The 14,047-nt window shown below is 35.5% G+C and overlaps 1 protein-coding gene across 8 annotated transcripts in view; it reads right to left on the bottom strand.

Moving 5' to 3' along the window:
• RABGAP1L (RAB GTPase activating protein 1 like) overlaps positions 1-14,047 on the bottom strand; it is a 778,147-nt gene that overhangs the window by 666,770 nt on the left and 97,330 nt on the right. For all 8 annotated transcript variants that reach the window (XM_045069736.1, XM_045069734.1, XM_045069733.1 and 5 more), the window contains 3 exons: positions 12,106-12,280; positions 4,427-4,584; positions 3,139-3,249 (listed from right to left, as the gene is read on the bottom strand). In XM_045069736.1, coding sequence (XP_044925671.1) covers positions 3,139-3,249; positions 4,427-4,584; positions 12,106-12,280 — 444 coding nt within the window. The remainder of the gene's footprint in view (positions 1-3,138; positions 3,250-4,426; positions 4,585-12,105; positions 12,281-14,047) is intronic.

Genomic DNA, 14,047 nt, shown 5'->3' with positions numbered 1-14,047 from the left:
AAGAAAACATTCTAAGTAGGCATTCAACTGTTTTACTCATATTCATCAAGGTTTCAAGTTGACCAAAGTTGGAGCTTCTCATTAGGAACAGGAAGGATTGCCTCAAATACAAGCATAGCACAATCCTCTATTATAGAGACATAATATGCCATTAATCACAAAACTCCAAAATTTTTCAATAATGATTATTAAAAGTTAAATTACTCAACACCTAATGCTTCCTTACGCATGTTACTACAGACGTATTAAATGGAAAGCTGCCTTTTGTTATGCCAGAAAGAAGTTCTGGGGGCATGTCTTACGGATGCAGGATGTGAAGAGACTCCAAAATAATTAAGTTCTGTAGTAAATTATAAAGTACTGTGGGGAGGGAGAAATTCAGGAGTCTATACCAATAACAAATACATAAGTGGAGATCTTTGGCTTACATCAGAATGCCAAGAGCTGACTGCCAAATCTAGAGAAAGTACAGGAGACGGAAAATTGTAATTTTGCATTCCTCACAGTTCAGACTGAATCAGACAAGATCAGACAAGAATCATGAATGAATGCTAACTTAAGAAGAAAATTTTGATGAGAAGCAGGATATTTTCATATATCTCCCCACAGACTGCTTACTAGTTGCAAGGGAGGGGGACAAAAGAAGGAATTACAGCGAAGAAATCAGACATTCTGACAAATTCTGGCAATCAAAATCAACATCGCCAGTGAGGGACAGATGGTTATCAGATGGTCGTAAGGCACCTTCAAATGTGATCCACAGTGACAGAAACATCACCTACGCAGCAATAAATAACTTGGGTCTAATCACACAGAAGTATCAGATAAACCCCAAATTAGCAATGCTGTATTAAAAAGAGGAAAAATGGGTGTATTCTTTAAAAACGTCCATGTCATAAGAGACAGAGAAAGGCTGTGGAAATTTTCCAGATTAACCAAAGTCAAAGACATATGGCAACTAAATGCAACCTGACCCTAGCCCGAACCCTGAACTAGAGAGAGAGAGGATGCTACTGGGTTAACGGACAAAACTGGAGACAAGTCGCAGTTTAGACAAAAAGTATCGTATGTGCTTATATTAGAACTAACCCAATACTTATTTTTAGGAAATACACATTTCCTAAGAAAGTACACAGGAATAAGATGCCGTGGTGTGCGTAACTTAAATCGTTCAGAAAAATGATTATATGGGTGTGTGTATACAGCTAGATAAGTAGGTAGGTAAAGACTGAGAGCTAGAAGAGAGAGACTGAGAAAGTGGGTGCAAAGTAAGTGGGGTAAAATGCTCCCCACAAGTGATTCTGAGTACACAGGTGTTCTCTGTAGCAATTTTATTTTGTTTTTTTTAACCTCATCTGTAAGTGTGAAATTGCCTATTTCCGAATAAAAAGATTCAAACATTGCTCTGCCTACTGCTAACAACAATAAAAATTCTCATCATCCTTGTAGGACTAAAATATTCAAAATCAACAATACCTTTAATCTCCAGCTATTTTTCATGCATTTTATGACTCACAATTATTTTTTATACCACTAAAAAAGGAGAAAAGATGACAACCATAATTATAAGACAGAATTAAATAGTAGCATTTTTCCTGTTATCTGGGTATGAGTAGTAAAACCCAAGGGTGGGAACAAAGCAAAGCTAAATTCCTGACATTCTAAAGAACATTCTGAAGAGATAATTGGAGGCCAGACGCCTTCTCCTAGACTTAAAAGGACAGAGGTGCCCATGATGCCATCAGCCAGCACCTCAACTTGCCACCCCACCTTCATCCTAGTCTGCAGAACTGGGGTGTTGGAGGTAAGAGGTCATAGTCTACAGCAGTCTTGATGAAGAGGCTCTTCTTTCTCTTGTGACCATCACTAATTGCTTCCACTTCCTAAAGCTAAGTGAAAAGGCATTTGCTTTTATTTCTTCATTTTTGCCACTATAAAAAGGGCTATAATAAACATCCTCAAAATTATGTCCTTACACAGTAGTACTCTTCTTTTCAATAGGACAGAGTCCCTAGAATGGGACTGATGCATACAATTATAGGTGGGGTTTTTTGTTTTAATTTCTAGATGTTGTCAGATTGCTTTCAAAAAGGATGTACACACAATTCACCATTTTCCCATATCCCCACCAGCTCTATGTGTTATCTTTGTGCATCTGTTACCTTACATACATCCTCCTGTCTATTCATGAATAGTGACAAATGCATATATATGTCTATTAGCCATGTGAATGGCTTTCCTGTAATTTGTTAATTCATACTCTTATTTTCCCTTTTTCTGCAAATTTTTAAGAAATTTATGTATATTATAGATATTAACCTTTCATCTGTCATTTACAGTACAAATACTTTTTCCAGAACTATCATTTGTTATTCTTTGTTTATGTTATCTTTTGTCCTACAAGATTTTTTTGTTTTTATATGACAAATGTTAACAAATACATAAATGCACACATACATATATATATTTATGTATTTGTTAATATTGTTAATATATAATATATATATATGTGTGTGTGTGTTTATATATTTAAAAGATATGTATCTATCTTAGGCCCTGACATCCCGGTTACTAAATCTAATTTTTAATTATCAGAGACGATTGAGAATTTAAAGCATTTGTCCTATATATAAATAAGGGACAGCAGGAAAAAGAGATGTAACCAAACAGAGTTGAAGCAGTTATTACTCGGGGAAGAAAAAATTCAAGTTTATTTCTTCCGTCAACTGAGATTTTCAATGAACCAGTTAAATCTAACTTATTTAAGTGGATACAGCATTAAGATTCTCATTCTCATTTTTATTTTTTGTTTAAGATTTTATTTATTTATTTGACAGAGAGAGATCACAAGCAGGCAGAGCAGCAGGCAGAGAGAGAGGAAGGGAAGAGGCCCCCTGCTGAGCAGAGAGCCCGATGTGGGACTCGATCCCAGGAACCTGAGATCATGACCTGAGCCGAAGGCAGCGGCTTAACCCACTGAGGCACCCAGGCCCCTCATTCTCATTTTTAAATGGAGAAACTGAAGTATGGTGAAAAGACACAGTGAGTAATACAGCTTAAACTCAATAGTACGTCTCTTGAAACACAACAGCAATGTCAATACAAGGTTTTGGTAGAATTTAGGAGCAAGCTGCTTACCTTTCAATAGCTAATTCTTTGTTAGAAAGTTGCTGCACTGTAATCACAACCTTCTTCTCTATTCCTTGTTTTAATTTGAAATAAAATTTGTCTCTATCCTTAGGAACAGGACTGAAATATGCGAAAAGAACAGAAATTATCAGTACAATAACACACAAAAAAATCTATTCCAAGGTTAGAATCTATTCTGAGGTTCAAATGAGAAAATACCCTTAGTCTTAACATGCTCTAAACTCTCATTCAGCTAGCTACAAATTTTACAGTCAGCAAAACAAAGTCATTAATTAATTTTTAAATTGGACTTGCAAGGGCCTTACACTTTATCTCTAACACAAGTTAAAACCAAGATTATTTAAAGGACACCATTTCAATTTTAATTTTAAATTTAATAAATTTAGGAATATAGCTTATTCACTTTTTAAGACTCACTATTCTGGTTTAGCTGGTTGTGTGGCCTTAAGACACTAAAACCCAAGACAAAACAAAGTGAGAAGAGCTTGCTTTAAATATCTACCATTTGAGATAACTATAACATACTCAAGTAAATACACATAAAAATGGACAAAGAGATATGGATCAGTACAACTATAATTCTAGCCTAGACAGACTGACTACTCTTAAGAATTAATTAAGATAATAAATGTCTAAAATATAGGTTGTCTTATCTGAAATGAAAAATCCCCTGAACAACTTATCTAAGACTCCATGTCTATATCTACAAAAAAGCAGACAAAATATCTACCTAATAATTATTGTTAGAATTAAAGGCACATAAATGATCATTAAGAGCATAACTGTGCTCTATAATCTATTTGTGAACACAAGAAAAACATTCTAAACATACAACAGAAGAAAATGTTTAAATGATGGTCAAACCACTACTGATACCATAGAAGCTGATTTTGATTAAGAACATTTTAATGGAAAAATTCTTACATAATAAAGAGAAAAATTATGTATATACAAGTGTATAAAAATACCTCTTAGAAATAAACAAAAGGAATAAATCAAATATTAAAACTGAGTGTGGCTGACAAAACTATACTTTTTATTCTGCATTTATTATTTTACGAATTTTTTCTATAATATCATTATTCTTAAATACTGAGAAAATCATCTACATAAAATATCTGAAAGCATGAGAGTAATGAAACATACTCATTCACCTGCCAAATATTTATCATGTTAAAGCTTTCTACGAACGTTGCATAGCTTCTGGAAGCTTTACATTAGCCAGTATTATATTTCAAGCATAAAACCAACTTTTATTCTTCCCAAATAACCTCACCTAAAGTTTCCTTTTCCATCATCTTCTTTTACCTCCAAGGAGACACTGAAGGTGAACACGTCACTGTCAGGGGTAGGAATAATCGAGTCTTTAACATCAGTCACTTGTCTGGAAGAACGTTTGAATGCTGTACAGAAACTATATAAAATTCTGCTTACCTGAAAGAAAAGTGGAAATACCATTAGGCAAAGGTTTTAACTGCATTTTGCTACTCCTCTTTCCTAATTCTTGACTCTATAATTTTCCATGGTCACAATTTACTTCAGCAGATATAGTCTAAGCATACATTTATATATTTATGTTTACACAAACTATATATAAGGTATTTTATATATATTGCTTGCTTATATTCATATATGCTTATATTTATATATGTTTATATATTGTACATAACATTTTATATACCATTTCTTCTTTAAACTCCAGCATTTAAAATGGTAATAAAAAGGTCTAACTAACTGAAGTTCACTAAAGGAACTATATTTATTTACAGGTGTTTCTAGGTCTCAGAATATACCATATTGCAATCAATGAACAAATGGTGTTGGCTTCTAAATTGTCCCAATGAACACACAAAACAAGGTGTTAGCCTAAGTTCTCAATTTCTCTTTTCACTGCCCTCAGCTGCAGAGGGCTAGACACTGAGGCACAGAATAAAGTAAATACTGGTGTTAGCAATAAGCTGACAAGGTAATGTGATCTAAAGAGATTCAAGTGCTGTTCCTCAGTGTTGCTGTGATAAAAATGCACTGCAGGATTCCCAGCTGAGATGATCTATTTATTAGTGCTAAGCCACCCTGGTGATTTCTATAAAATATATATCTATCAATGGCTTATACTTTTGCCCTAAAGTGGAAAAGTACTCCGGATCTCACTCTTTTGGAAGTTATTCTCTTCCTTGGCTCCAAAAGAAGCATCAAACCATCTCAAAATTGCAAGCTTGAAGCACAAAAGAACTTCCAAATTTCTCAGGCCACCCATGGGTTGAACAATGAAACCAAGATGGAACAAGTAGAGTTTAACAAAGATCGTACATAATCTCACATGGGGAGATACAAGAGATTCCTTTAAATATGAACAAATCCTTCCCTTTAGATAAAGTGAATTAAAATCATTCACTGAATTATGTGAGTTTAAGACTATAATATTTTGTCATTTGCTTGAAATGACCATTTACATCAACAGAATTTCTTAAAGCATGGGGTCTTTCATTTTTCTGTTTTTGTGATGTTCGTTTATATTCTGCCTTTTCTCATACAGTCTCTCACTTTCAAAACTAGGTGGTCCTCAAATTTCCCACAGCCGCACTTGTATCTATTAATAAATAATTACCCTAAACTGCCTTTCCATTGCCAAATTAAGCTTAACTGACTTACACACTTTATTTTTTTAAGATTTTATTTATTTAGCATACAGAGATCACAAATAGGCAGAGAGACAGGCAGAGAGAGGGGGAAGCAGGCTCCCCGCCAAGCAGAGAGCCTGATGTGGAGCTCCATCCCAGGACTCCGGGATCATGACCTGAGCCGAAGGCAGAGGCTTTAACCCACTGAGCCACCCAGGTGCCCCCTGACTTACACACTTTTAAATGTGTACAAATACTGCCTGCCAACCTGAGGTTCACATCCAGCAGAGCACATTTGTACCACAGTGCTTATAAATTTTTTTAAATATTTTAATGTTACCCAACTATAATTTTATACTAATGAATAAAAACAACAAAAGCAACAAAGGACTGATATAACTAAGAAATGCAGTCCTCAACTCTTCTACAATTAAGATGACGAATTCACACATTCGTTTAATAAATATTTTTTGAGCGCTCTCTGTATACTTAGTATTATTCTAGGTGCTAGGGATACAGCGGGTGAATGTGGTGCTTACATTTCAGCACATGTACGTTGAACATGCTTCCGGTAGGGAAGGAGGAATCATTAGGTAAGCCAAAACCAGAAATAGTTAGCCTCAAATGGATACTTATTTGACTTAGCTCAATACTTTAAGTGGTTAGAAAAGAAAACAGAAGCAAAAAACCCACTAGAAATAAGTCATTGAAGAGTACGACTCAAGGGAAAGTGTAAATAGAAACTTTAAATCACTTTTAGTTGAGTACTCCCCATTTCCTAACATCAAACAAAACGTGAAGTCTATTATTTGCTATTTACACATTCAACTCCAGCATATTTTTAAGAAAACATTGTATGCAAATATAGGGGAACACCTGCAGATACACTGATACATTAGTAGAGTCAAACCCCAACCATATTTATTCTTTCTTCTCCTCTCCCATGTCTTCTAACTATTTCGTTTTCTTTATATAAGAGCTATCAGCAAGCCTGCCACATCAGGACACACCAAAAAAGTCAGGGAGTTTGGCAAATTCTAAAGTAGATGGCAAGGCTCAGCAATTTCTCTTTAAAAGGTTTTTAAGTATATGGAGCTGAGCCAGAGTAGTTAAGAATGACTAGGGGTGGGGGAGGCAGAGGAATCAGACTACACTTTTCTCTTTTTAGACATAGGATACAGCAGTACATTAACAGCAATCAAACTACATTTCCTCCTCACCATGTCTTATAGCTGCCACTTCCAACAACAAGGTTAAAATCATTTGTGAATTCTAGAGTCTATGAGTAGCTGGAATGGTGACCCAATGATTGGCAAGGTACAGTATCTTCAGGAAAAATGATTATCGATGTCTATAGTTATTGAAACAAATTGGGTAACCAACTACACCATGAAAAGAATATCAAAAACATACACCACGGTCCAACATTTCTATACATGTCACACTATTACACACACACACACACACACACACACACAAATAATCTAGAATAGGCATATTCTTTGCAGAAGGGAAGCTTTATTGACAAAAAATACAGTACAATTTTCCCCCAGAAAGCTATACCTACGGAAAGTACTAATTAAACATAAAAGTATCTGTTAGGGTTCTTGATTATAAAGAGGTAGGAGTAGAGCACACATAGGTATGTAGAAAGGAAATATACCAAAATCTTAACTCTGGTGAAATTTTGAATAACTTCTATTTTCTTCTTCTTTATTTCGGTATTTTCCACCTTCTCAAATATGTATTACATGTAAATACTCCAAAAAAATGCTATTAAACAAAAAGGTATTTACTTAACACAAATGACATGTTTTTCCAAGATAAAGCCTTTTCATTAATTTTGGTGAAAGATAACTCTTTTTAAAAATACCATATATTGGGACACCTGGGTGGCTCAGTTGGTTGGGCGGCTGCCTTCGGCTCAGGTCATGATCCCGGCATCCTGGGATCGAGTCCCGCATTGGGCTCCTTGCTCAGCAGGGGGCCTGCTTCTCCCACTGCCTCTGCCTGCCATTCTGTCTGCCTGTGCTCGCTCTCCCCCACCCCTGATAAATAAAATCTTTTAAAAAAATAAAAAATAAAAAATAAATAAAAATACCATATATTAAGAAAATGTTCACCGAAGAAACAGATGTAGAAAAATCATTCTATAAAGGGCACCGTGAAAGATACTGTGATAAATTTTTTTTTAAGATTTTATTTATTTATTTGACAGACAGAGATCACAAGTAGACAGAGAGGCAGGCAGAGAGAGAGGAGGAAGCAGGCTCCCTGCTAAGCAGAGAGCCTGATTCGGGGCTCGACCCCAGGACCCTGGGATCACAACCTAAGCCGAAGGCAGAGGCTTTAACCCACTGAGCCACCCAGGTGCCCCTGTGTTAAATTTTTAGAAACAAATTATTCCAATAAATTACTCATAGAAGGAACTAAAATAAGAGGCATAACATACAAGACACTTTTCTTTTAAAGATCTATGTATTTGAGAGAGAAAGAAACCATGCCAGGCGGGGAGGTGGCCACAGAGGGAGAGAAACTCAAGCAGACTCCCTGCTGAGCACAGAGCCCTACATGAGGTTCTGTCTCAGGATCCTAAGATCATAACCTGAGTCAAAATCGAGTCAGACACTTCATTGACTGAGCCACCCAGGTGTCCCTCATATAAGAAACTTTTTAAAAATTATAAAAATAAACTTATTTACGGAAAACACTAATAACATAACTTCAGAATTAATTTCCAAAATATGGCATTTTGCTAAAATGCCATCTCAATAAATGCGTTTTGAAATAATATATTCCCTTGTATACAAGGAATAAGGTTTCTTACATAGTGACATTTCAGCAACCTCTCTCCCCCCCCTCAAAAAAACAGTGCATTAAGAATGAAGATCTTCTCAATGATACCCTTGAAATTTACTATGAAATACCTCTGAATGCCTTTAACACTAGGTAATAATCATGCTTCTAAAATGTTTAACACTGAGAACTGCTAGGAATGGATAAGTATGTTAAAATACACAAACAACAAACATCAAATCTGTTTTGAGGAAACCTGTTACACAGACTTAATAAATTCTGAAAGACAGTCAACTAAGCCTTTTAAAAGTATCTTTACAAACAGTTTTATACAATGTATCCATAAAGATACAACAAGGGTACATGTCTCCCCTGGCTTTTTTCACTATGCTTTCTGATATTCTGTTTGGCCTGCAATCCTTCAACAGAAACAGTGTATCACTTTTCCTGAACAAAATCAGGGCATCAAGATACCTGGGGTCGGATTCCCCAACTCTTGCCACAGGTAATTGAGATCCACTCCAGCAGAGCCCTACAGATGAATCTCCCGGGTCTATCAAGTCATATGTATCCTAACCCTTCTGTGGGAACACCTAATCCTTACGTCAGGTCCCACAGAGCTATGACCTTCACTGGCTTCACCCTAATACTACTTGTGGGATCTTAGGGTGAAATAAGAGCATCACAGTGATAGTTGGTCTTGGCAGCCATGCGGCTACTCCTGCTTGAGAAGTTAAGATGTCTTCTTGCTCTTAACCAACTTCTACAGATCACATCCAAGGACTCTGCAAACAATGTAAAACAACTAAGTTCGTAACATTGCTTAACAGTGCGTACTTAGGCAATAAGAACGTCCGTTACCTCTTCCTGAACTATCTTTGCCAACTGTTTGTGCCCATCAAGAGGGACCCAAAAACTAAGGACTAAAGTTGCACCATCACCACAGAACAAGAAACCTAGGAACCATATAATGAGACAACCAGTAAAAGCAACTAAAGACTTCAGATTAATTAAAGTGGGTCATTATTTTTTGAGGGGAAAGAGGAAGATGTTGGACATCTTCTGTGTAAGGCATGATTAAAACCCAAAGGTGGGTGGAATGTAAACTAAATGAACAATAAATGTCTTCATTAAACATAATGAAAAAAATCCATATTTGTTTTTTTATAATATTTAAGCAACAGGCAAGCTGTTACTGAAAATTACATGGGTATTCAGAGTCAGAGACTTCTATTTGAAACCCAGCTCTATTATATATTAGCCTTGGGATAAACAAAGTTTAGCCCATATAGTTTATCAGCCAAACCAGAACCCTTTGAGAACAAGATGGGAGTTCTACTAATAATATACCTGGACAACAGACACAAACCAGAACTGCTCCAGGCAGAGGAGAAGATCACTAATCAAAATAAATACTATCTATATCATGGGGATTTTATGAAAGTCAAGAAAATGCTTAGCACAGTGCCTGGCATAAGCTCTACATTTATATTGGTTATTTTTTCATTTAGAAATATCTCTCATAATAAATTTTAATGACAAATGTCATGTATTTCTCCTTCAAATAATGAATTTTGCCACCAATGAACCCATAATGGAATGCTTCCAAAAATGTACTGTAAAAAAATTAAATACATGGATATCACCTCTCATAACTTGCAATGTACCAAGTATCCGCTCCAGAAATATACTTAATACTATTTAATATCATATCCAAAATGGTCAGGCTGAGAATTCCCCCACAGCTTTGTCCATGCTTATCCACTGTTAAAGCTCTCAAAAATGACACACAGTTCCTCTACCCATAAACAAGATGCGATAATCAAAAAGAGAGTTTCCTACCATCATAATTATCAAAAATGCTTGCAAGCCAGGACCCTTTCCATTTTCTTCTGCAGAAGTGTTTCTACATCTCCAAGCAGGAGGTTCTCCAAGTCTTCAAAGTTCATTTCCTTGCTGTTAAGCGCCAATTACCCAGAAACCACACAGGTGTGTTAAATGCTGCAAACATGAAATGCCAGGACTCTACCCTCTGCTTCTTCACTTCTGTAGTAGAGTTGTAAGAGTCTGAAATAGACCCCTTCATTCAAATTCACAGATATTCTTCCAACATATTTATATTCACTGCCTGCTAAGTGCCAGGCACACTTGTACTCACTCACTCTCCTATCACACCACCGACCAAGCAGACCGTATATACATAAATATAGAAATGTTGGCATGAAATAGTCTCAGACGTATTTTTTTTTTTTTAAACAAAAAAACCAACTTGAACTTCTTATACAGACGTGGGTTCTGCCTCATATGGCTACAATCTAAATTATGTGTGTTTATGCATGTTCATTTTAGTATAAATAAAATTAGTCACCAAGGCATAAGAATTGACATATCCTTCATGCTTAGTATCAAACACAGAGAAATACACATTTCTGTGAGTTCCCATGTTGTGGCCAGAAATAAACTCTTGGAAGTCCTGTTAATACAATGGTTATTTATGTTTCATGGTAAACAGAAAATAGAATAGCGGCTTTTAGCATTTCCTGCTGACAATTTATATTTCCAAAAGTCAATACACCTTAGATTTGCCCATCCAAACAAATTTATTAATGCCTTTAAAATTGTTGTAAGCACTGAAGTTCTTAAAGTATAACCTAATTACACCTGGAACTATATAACAGTGTGTTAACTATAGTGGAATTTTTTTTAAGTTTTTCTATTTATTTAAGTAACCTCTACCAAACATGGGGCTCAAACTCACAACTCCAAGATCAAGAGCCATACACTCTACAGATTGAGCCAGTCAGGCACACTGGAATTTTTTTTTTTTTTTAAGTGCAACCTATTTTTTCATTTGGGGAGAATCCAACAAATACAGAAAAGAAGGCAATTTCTCCATGTTTTAAGAACCACTTCCCTAGTCTCAGAATAAACCACCAGTTAGTAATTACTAAGAGGATCATTACTAGCATCTTCAAAAAACTTTAAGTTGACACCCCTGCTATCAGTGAGATTTGTATTTTTCATTAGGTCAGTTCCATAAAGCAGAAGTCATCCTCTGAGGGAATGAACATAATAATCACCAGTGAAAACCATAGATATCTATGAAACAATCATAGTCCAATATGTAAATGAAAGCAACATGTAATCCTCAGTCCAGCAGAAAAACATTTTGTAATAGAGGCTTTAAAAAGTCACATGGACCAATCAACTTGGGAAAAATAAGAACAGAGGCCGTTCTAAGCCTGAGCAACTACTACCATGGTAGGGTAGGAGGAGAGCTCATCAAGTAAGATTTTTTCTGTTACATTTGTTAAGTTGCAAGTGCCCTACCTACAAAACCACTTTAGTGCAGTTATCAGATTTAGCTTTCCATCTTTAGTCCTATTCCATTAAATATTAACTTTCTCTTTAGAAATGTACTCCAAATTTATGTAATAGAGTATATGGTGATACATACTAATTTACAAAACAGACTACAGTTCAAAAATACTACCCTAATTCATCTTGATAGCAAATTACTACAGTGTATTATACTTACAGCCTCTTTAATTTCACAGGAGAAAACATGTATCTGAAATTCTTCTGAACCATGGGAACTCTCTGTAAATGCAAAGCAATTGCTCTCTGTTGTCCCATCATGTCCACGTGCACAGAATAACACCTTATAGATCGGGAAAGAAGCTAACTCCACATTGTTGGATTGGTCTATAATTCTACAGAACAGTGATAAAAAGTAAGATAAAATATTAACTATCAAAGAACTAAAGCAAACAGTTCTATTATACTAATGACATATATATAATCATGTTAATTATCTTTTTTTTAAAGATTTTATTTATTTATTTGACAGACAGAGATCACAGGTAGGTAGAGAGGCAGGCAGAGAGAGAGGAAGGGAAGTAGGCCCCCTGCTGAGCAGAAAGCCCGATGCAGGGCTCGATCCCAGGACCCTGGGATCATGACCTGAGCTGAAGGGAGAGGCTTTACCCCACTGAGCCACCCAAGGACCCCTATCTTAATTATCTTAAAATCATAAATATAAACTGGCTATAATTATGTATTAAAATAATATTTTGATATGTTTGTGTCTGTGTGTATATATGTGTACAGATATACATATCTTACACAGACACATACATAAATTCTTCAACTTCTTTTAACAATTACTTAATTTTCGTATCTCCTATGATGCAATTCATTTACTCCCAAAGCCAAGTACACATTACCTGTGTCATAAAATCTATTGTCACCCATCCCCAACTGCTAGCCTTGTTCTGCTATAGCAAAAGAGATATTAGTACAGAATACCACAGACCATCCCTGGACAGTTCATTTCTATTTACAAAGCACCTATAAGTTTATCTAAGATCTAGTTCATTGTTCAACCAAGACATCTCTTACCCAAAACAAAAAAGGTCAGAGTGGTTCCAAAGGTGAACTTAACAACAGAATTTAAGAAGTAAAAGAAGTCTGTGGGGTTTAGGAGTAAATAACTCTCTGACTTTCCCCTATATAAATCCTAAGCCCTAGGCTGATTTAAAATCTCAAGACCATGTCAGGATCTATGAAACTAAGGGGTACCCAATAGGAATAGAGGCGCAAGTCAAAACACTAAGTCTTTGTCAAGATGTGTTTTGCACTTTGAAACTAAAAAGATAACTTTAAAAAGGCATTTTGACATTTTTAAAGAAATACCATATAAATACTATAGCTACAACTTTCCTTAAAAAATTCAAAGTATTTTAACCAAACCTTATACATTTATATTGCTATTACTTTAGTACTTAGAACAAAGCTAACATTTTCTCACATTCTAAACCTTAGAGAATAAGGCATTTCAGAAAGAGTTTGAAAAAAGACTAAATTGGCTGTCAGGGAATATTTTAGGACCAGGATACAGTCAACCTAATTTCAAAGATTTGGTACATTTCATTTGTTCATTCAGTAAACATTTACTGAAATCTGCTATGGACCAGATACTACTCTCAACACTGAAGATACAGCACAGAGAAAGAAATAATCTGCTCTTGTGGAGCTTATATTCTAGTGAGGAAGTTAGACAATAAACCAATAAGCAAATAAACATACAATACGAAATCAAAGAAAGTGCTATGAAGGAAAAAAAGGCCCAATAATGGGAAAAAAGGAACAGTGACATGACCTGATCAAAGAAGGCTTCTTTTGATAAAATGTTTGAGGTGAAATGTAAAGAAGTTAAAAAGCTACTGGGAAACAAAGGAAGATTTTTTTAAGCTAAGGCAAGAGAATATGCAAAGGTCCTGAAGTAGGAATCATGATGTTTGAGAAAGTACAAAGAAGCTACTATGACTGGAAGGTAGTGAGTGAATAAAGTTAAGAGAGAGAAAAGACAGGTACGGAGAGAGGAGAAGGGTAAAAGATCAGGTCAAGGCAGCAGTTTCTCAGTGACCAGACATCGTAAGAATTTTTTAATATAATCACAAGTGTGACTAAAGGCCACT

Source organism: Mustela putorius, unplaced genomic scaffold, assembly GCF_011764305.1.
Source record: "Mustela putorius furo isolate JIRA1106 unplaced genomic scaffold, ASM1176430v1.1 tig00003942_pilon_pilon_pilon, whole genome shotgun sequence".
NCBI classification, from domain to species: domain Eukaryota; kingdom Metazoa; phylum Chordata; class Mammalia; order Carnivora; family Mustelidae; genus Mustela; species Mustela putorius.
This window is presented reverse-complemented; position numbering and strand designations above follow the sequence as displayed.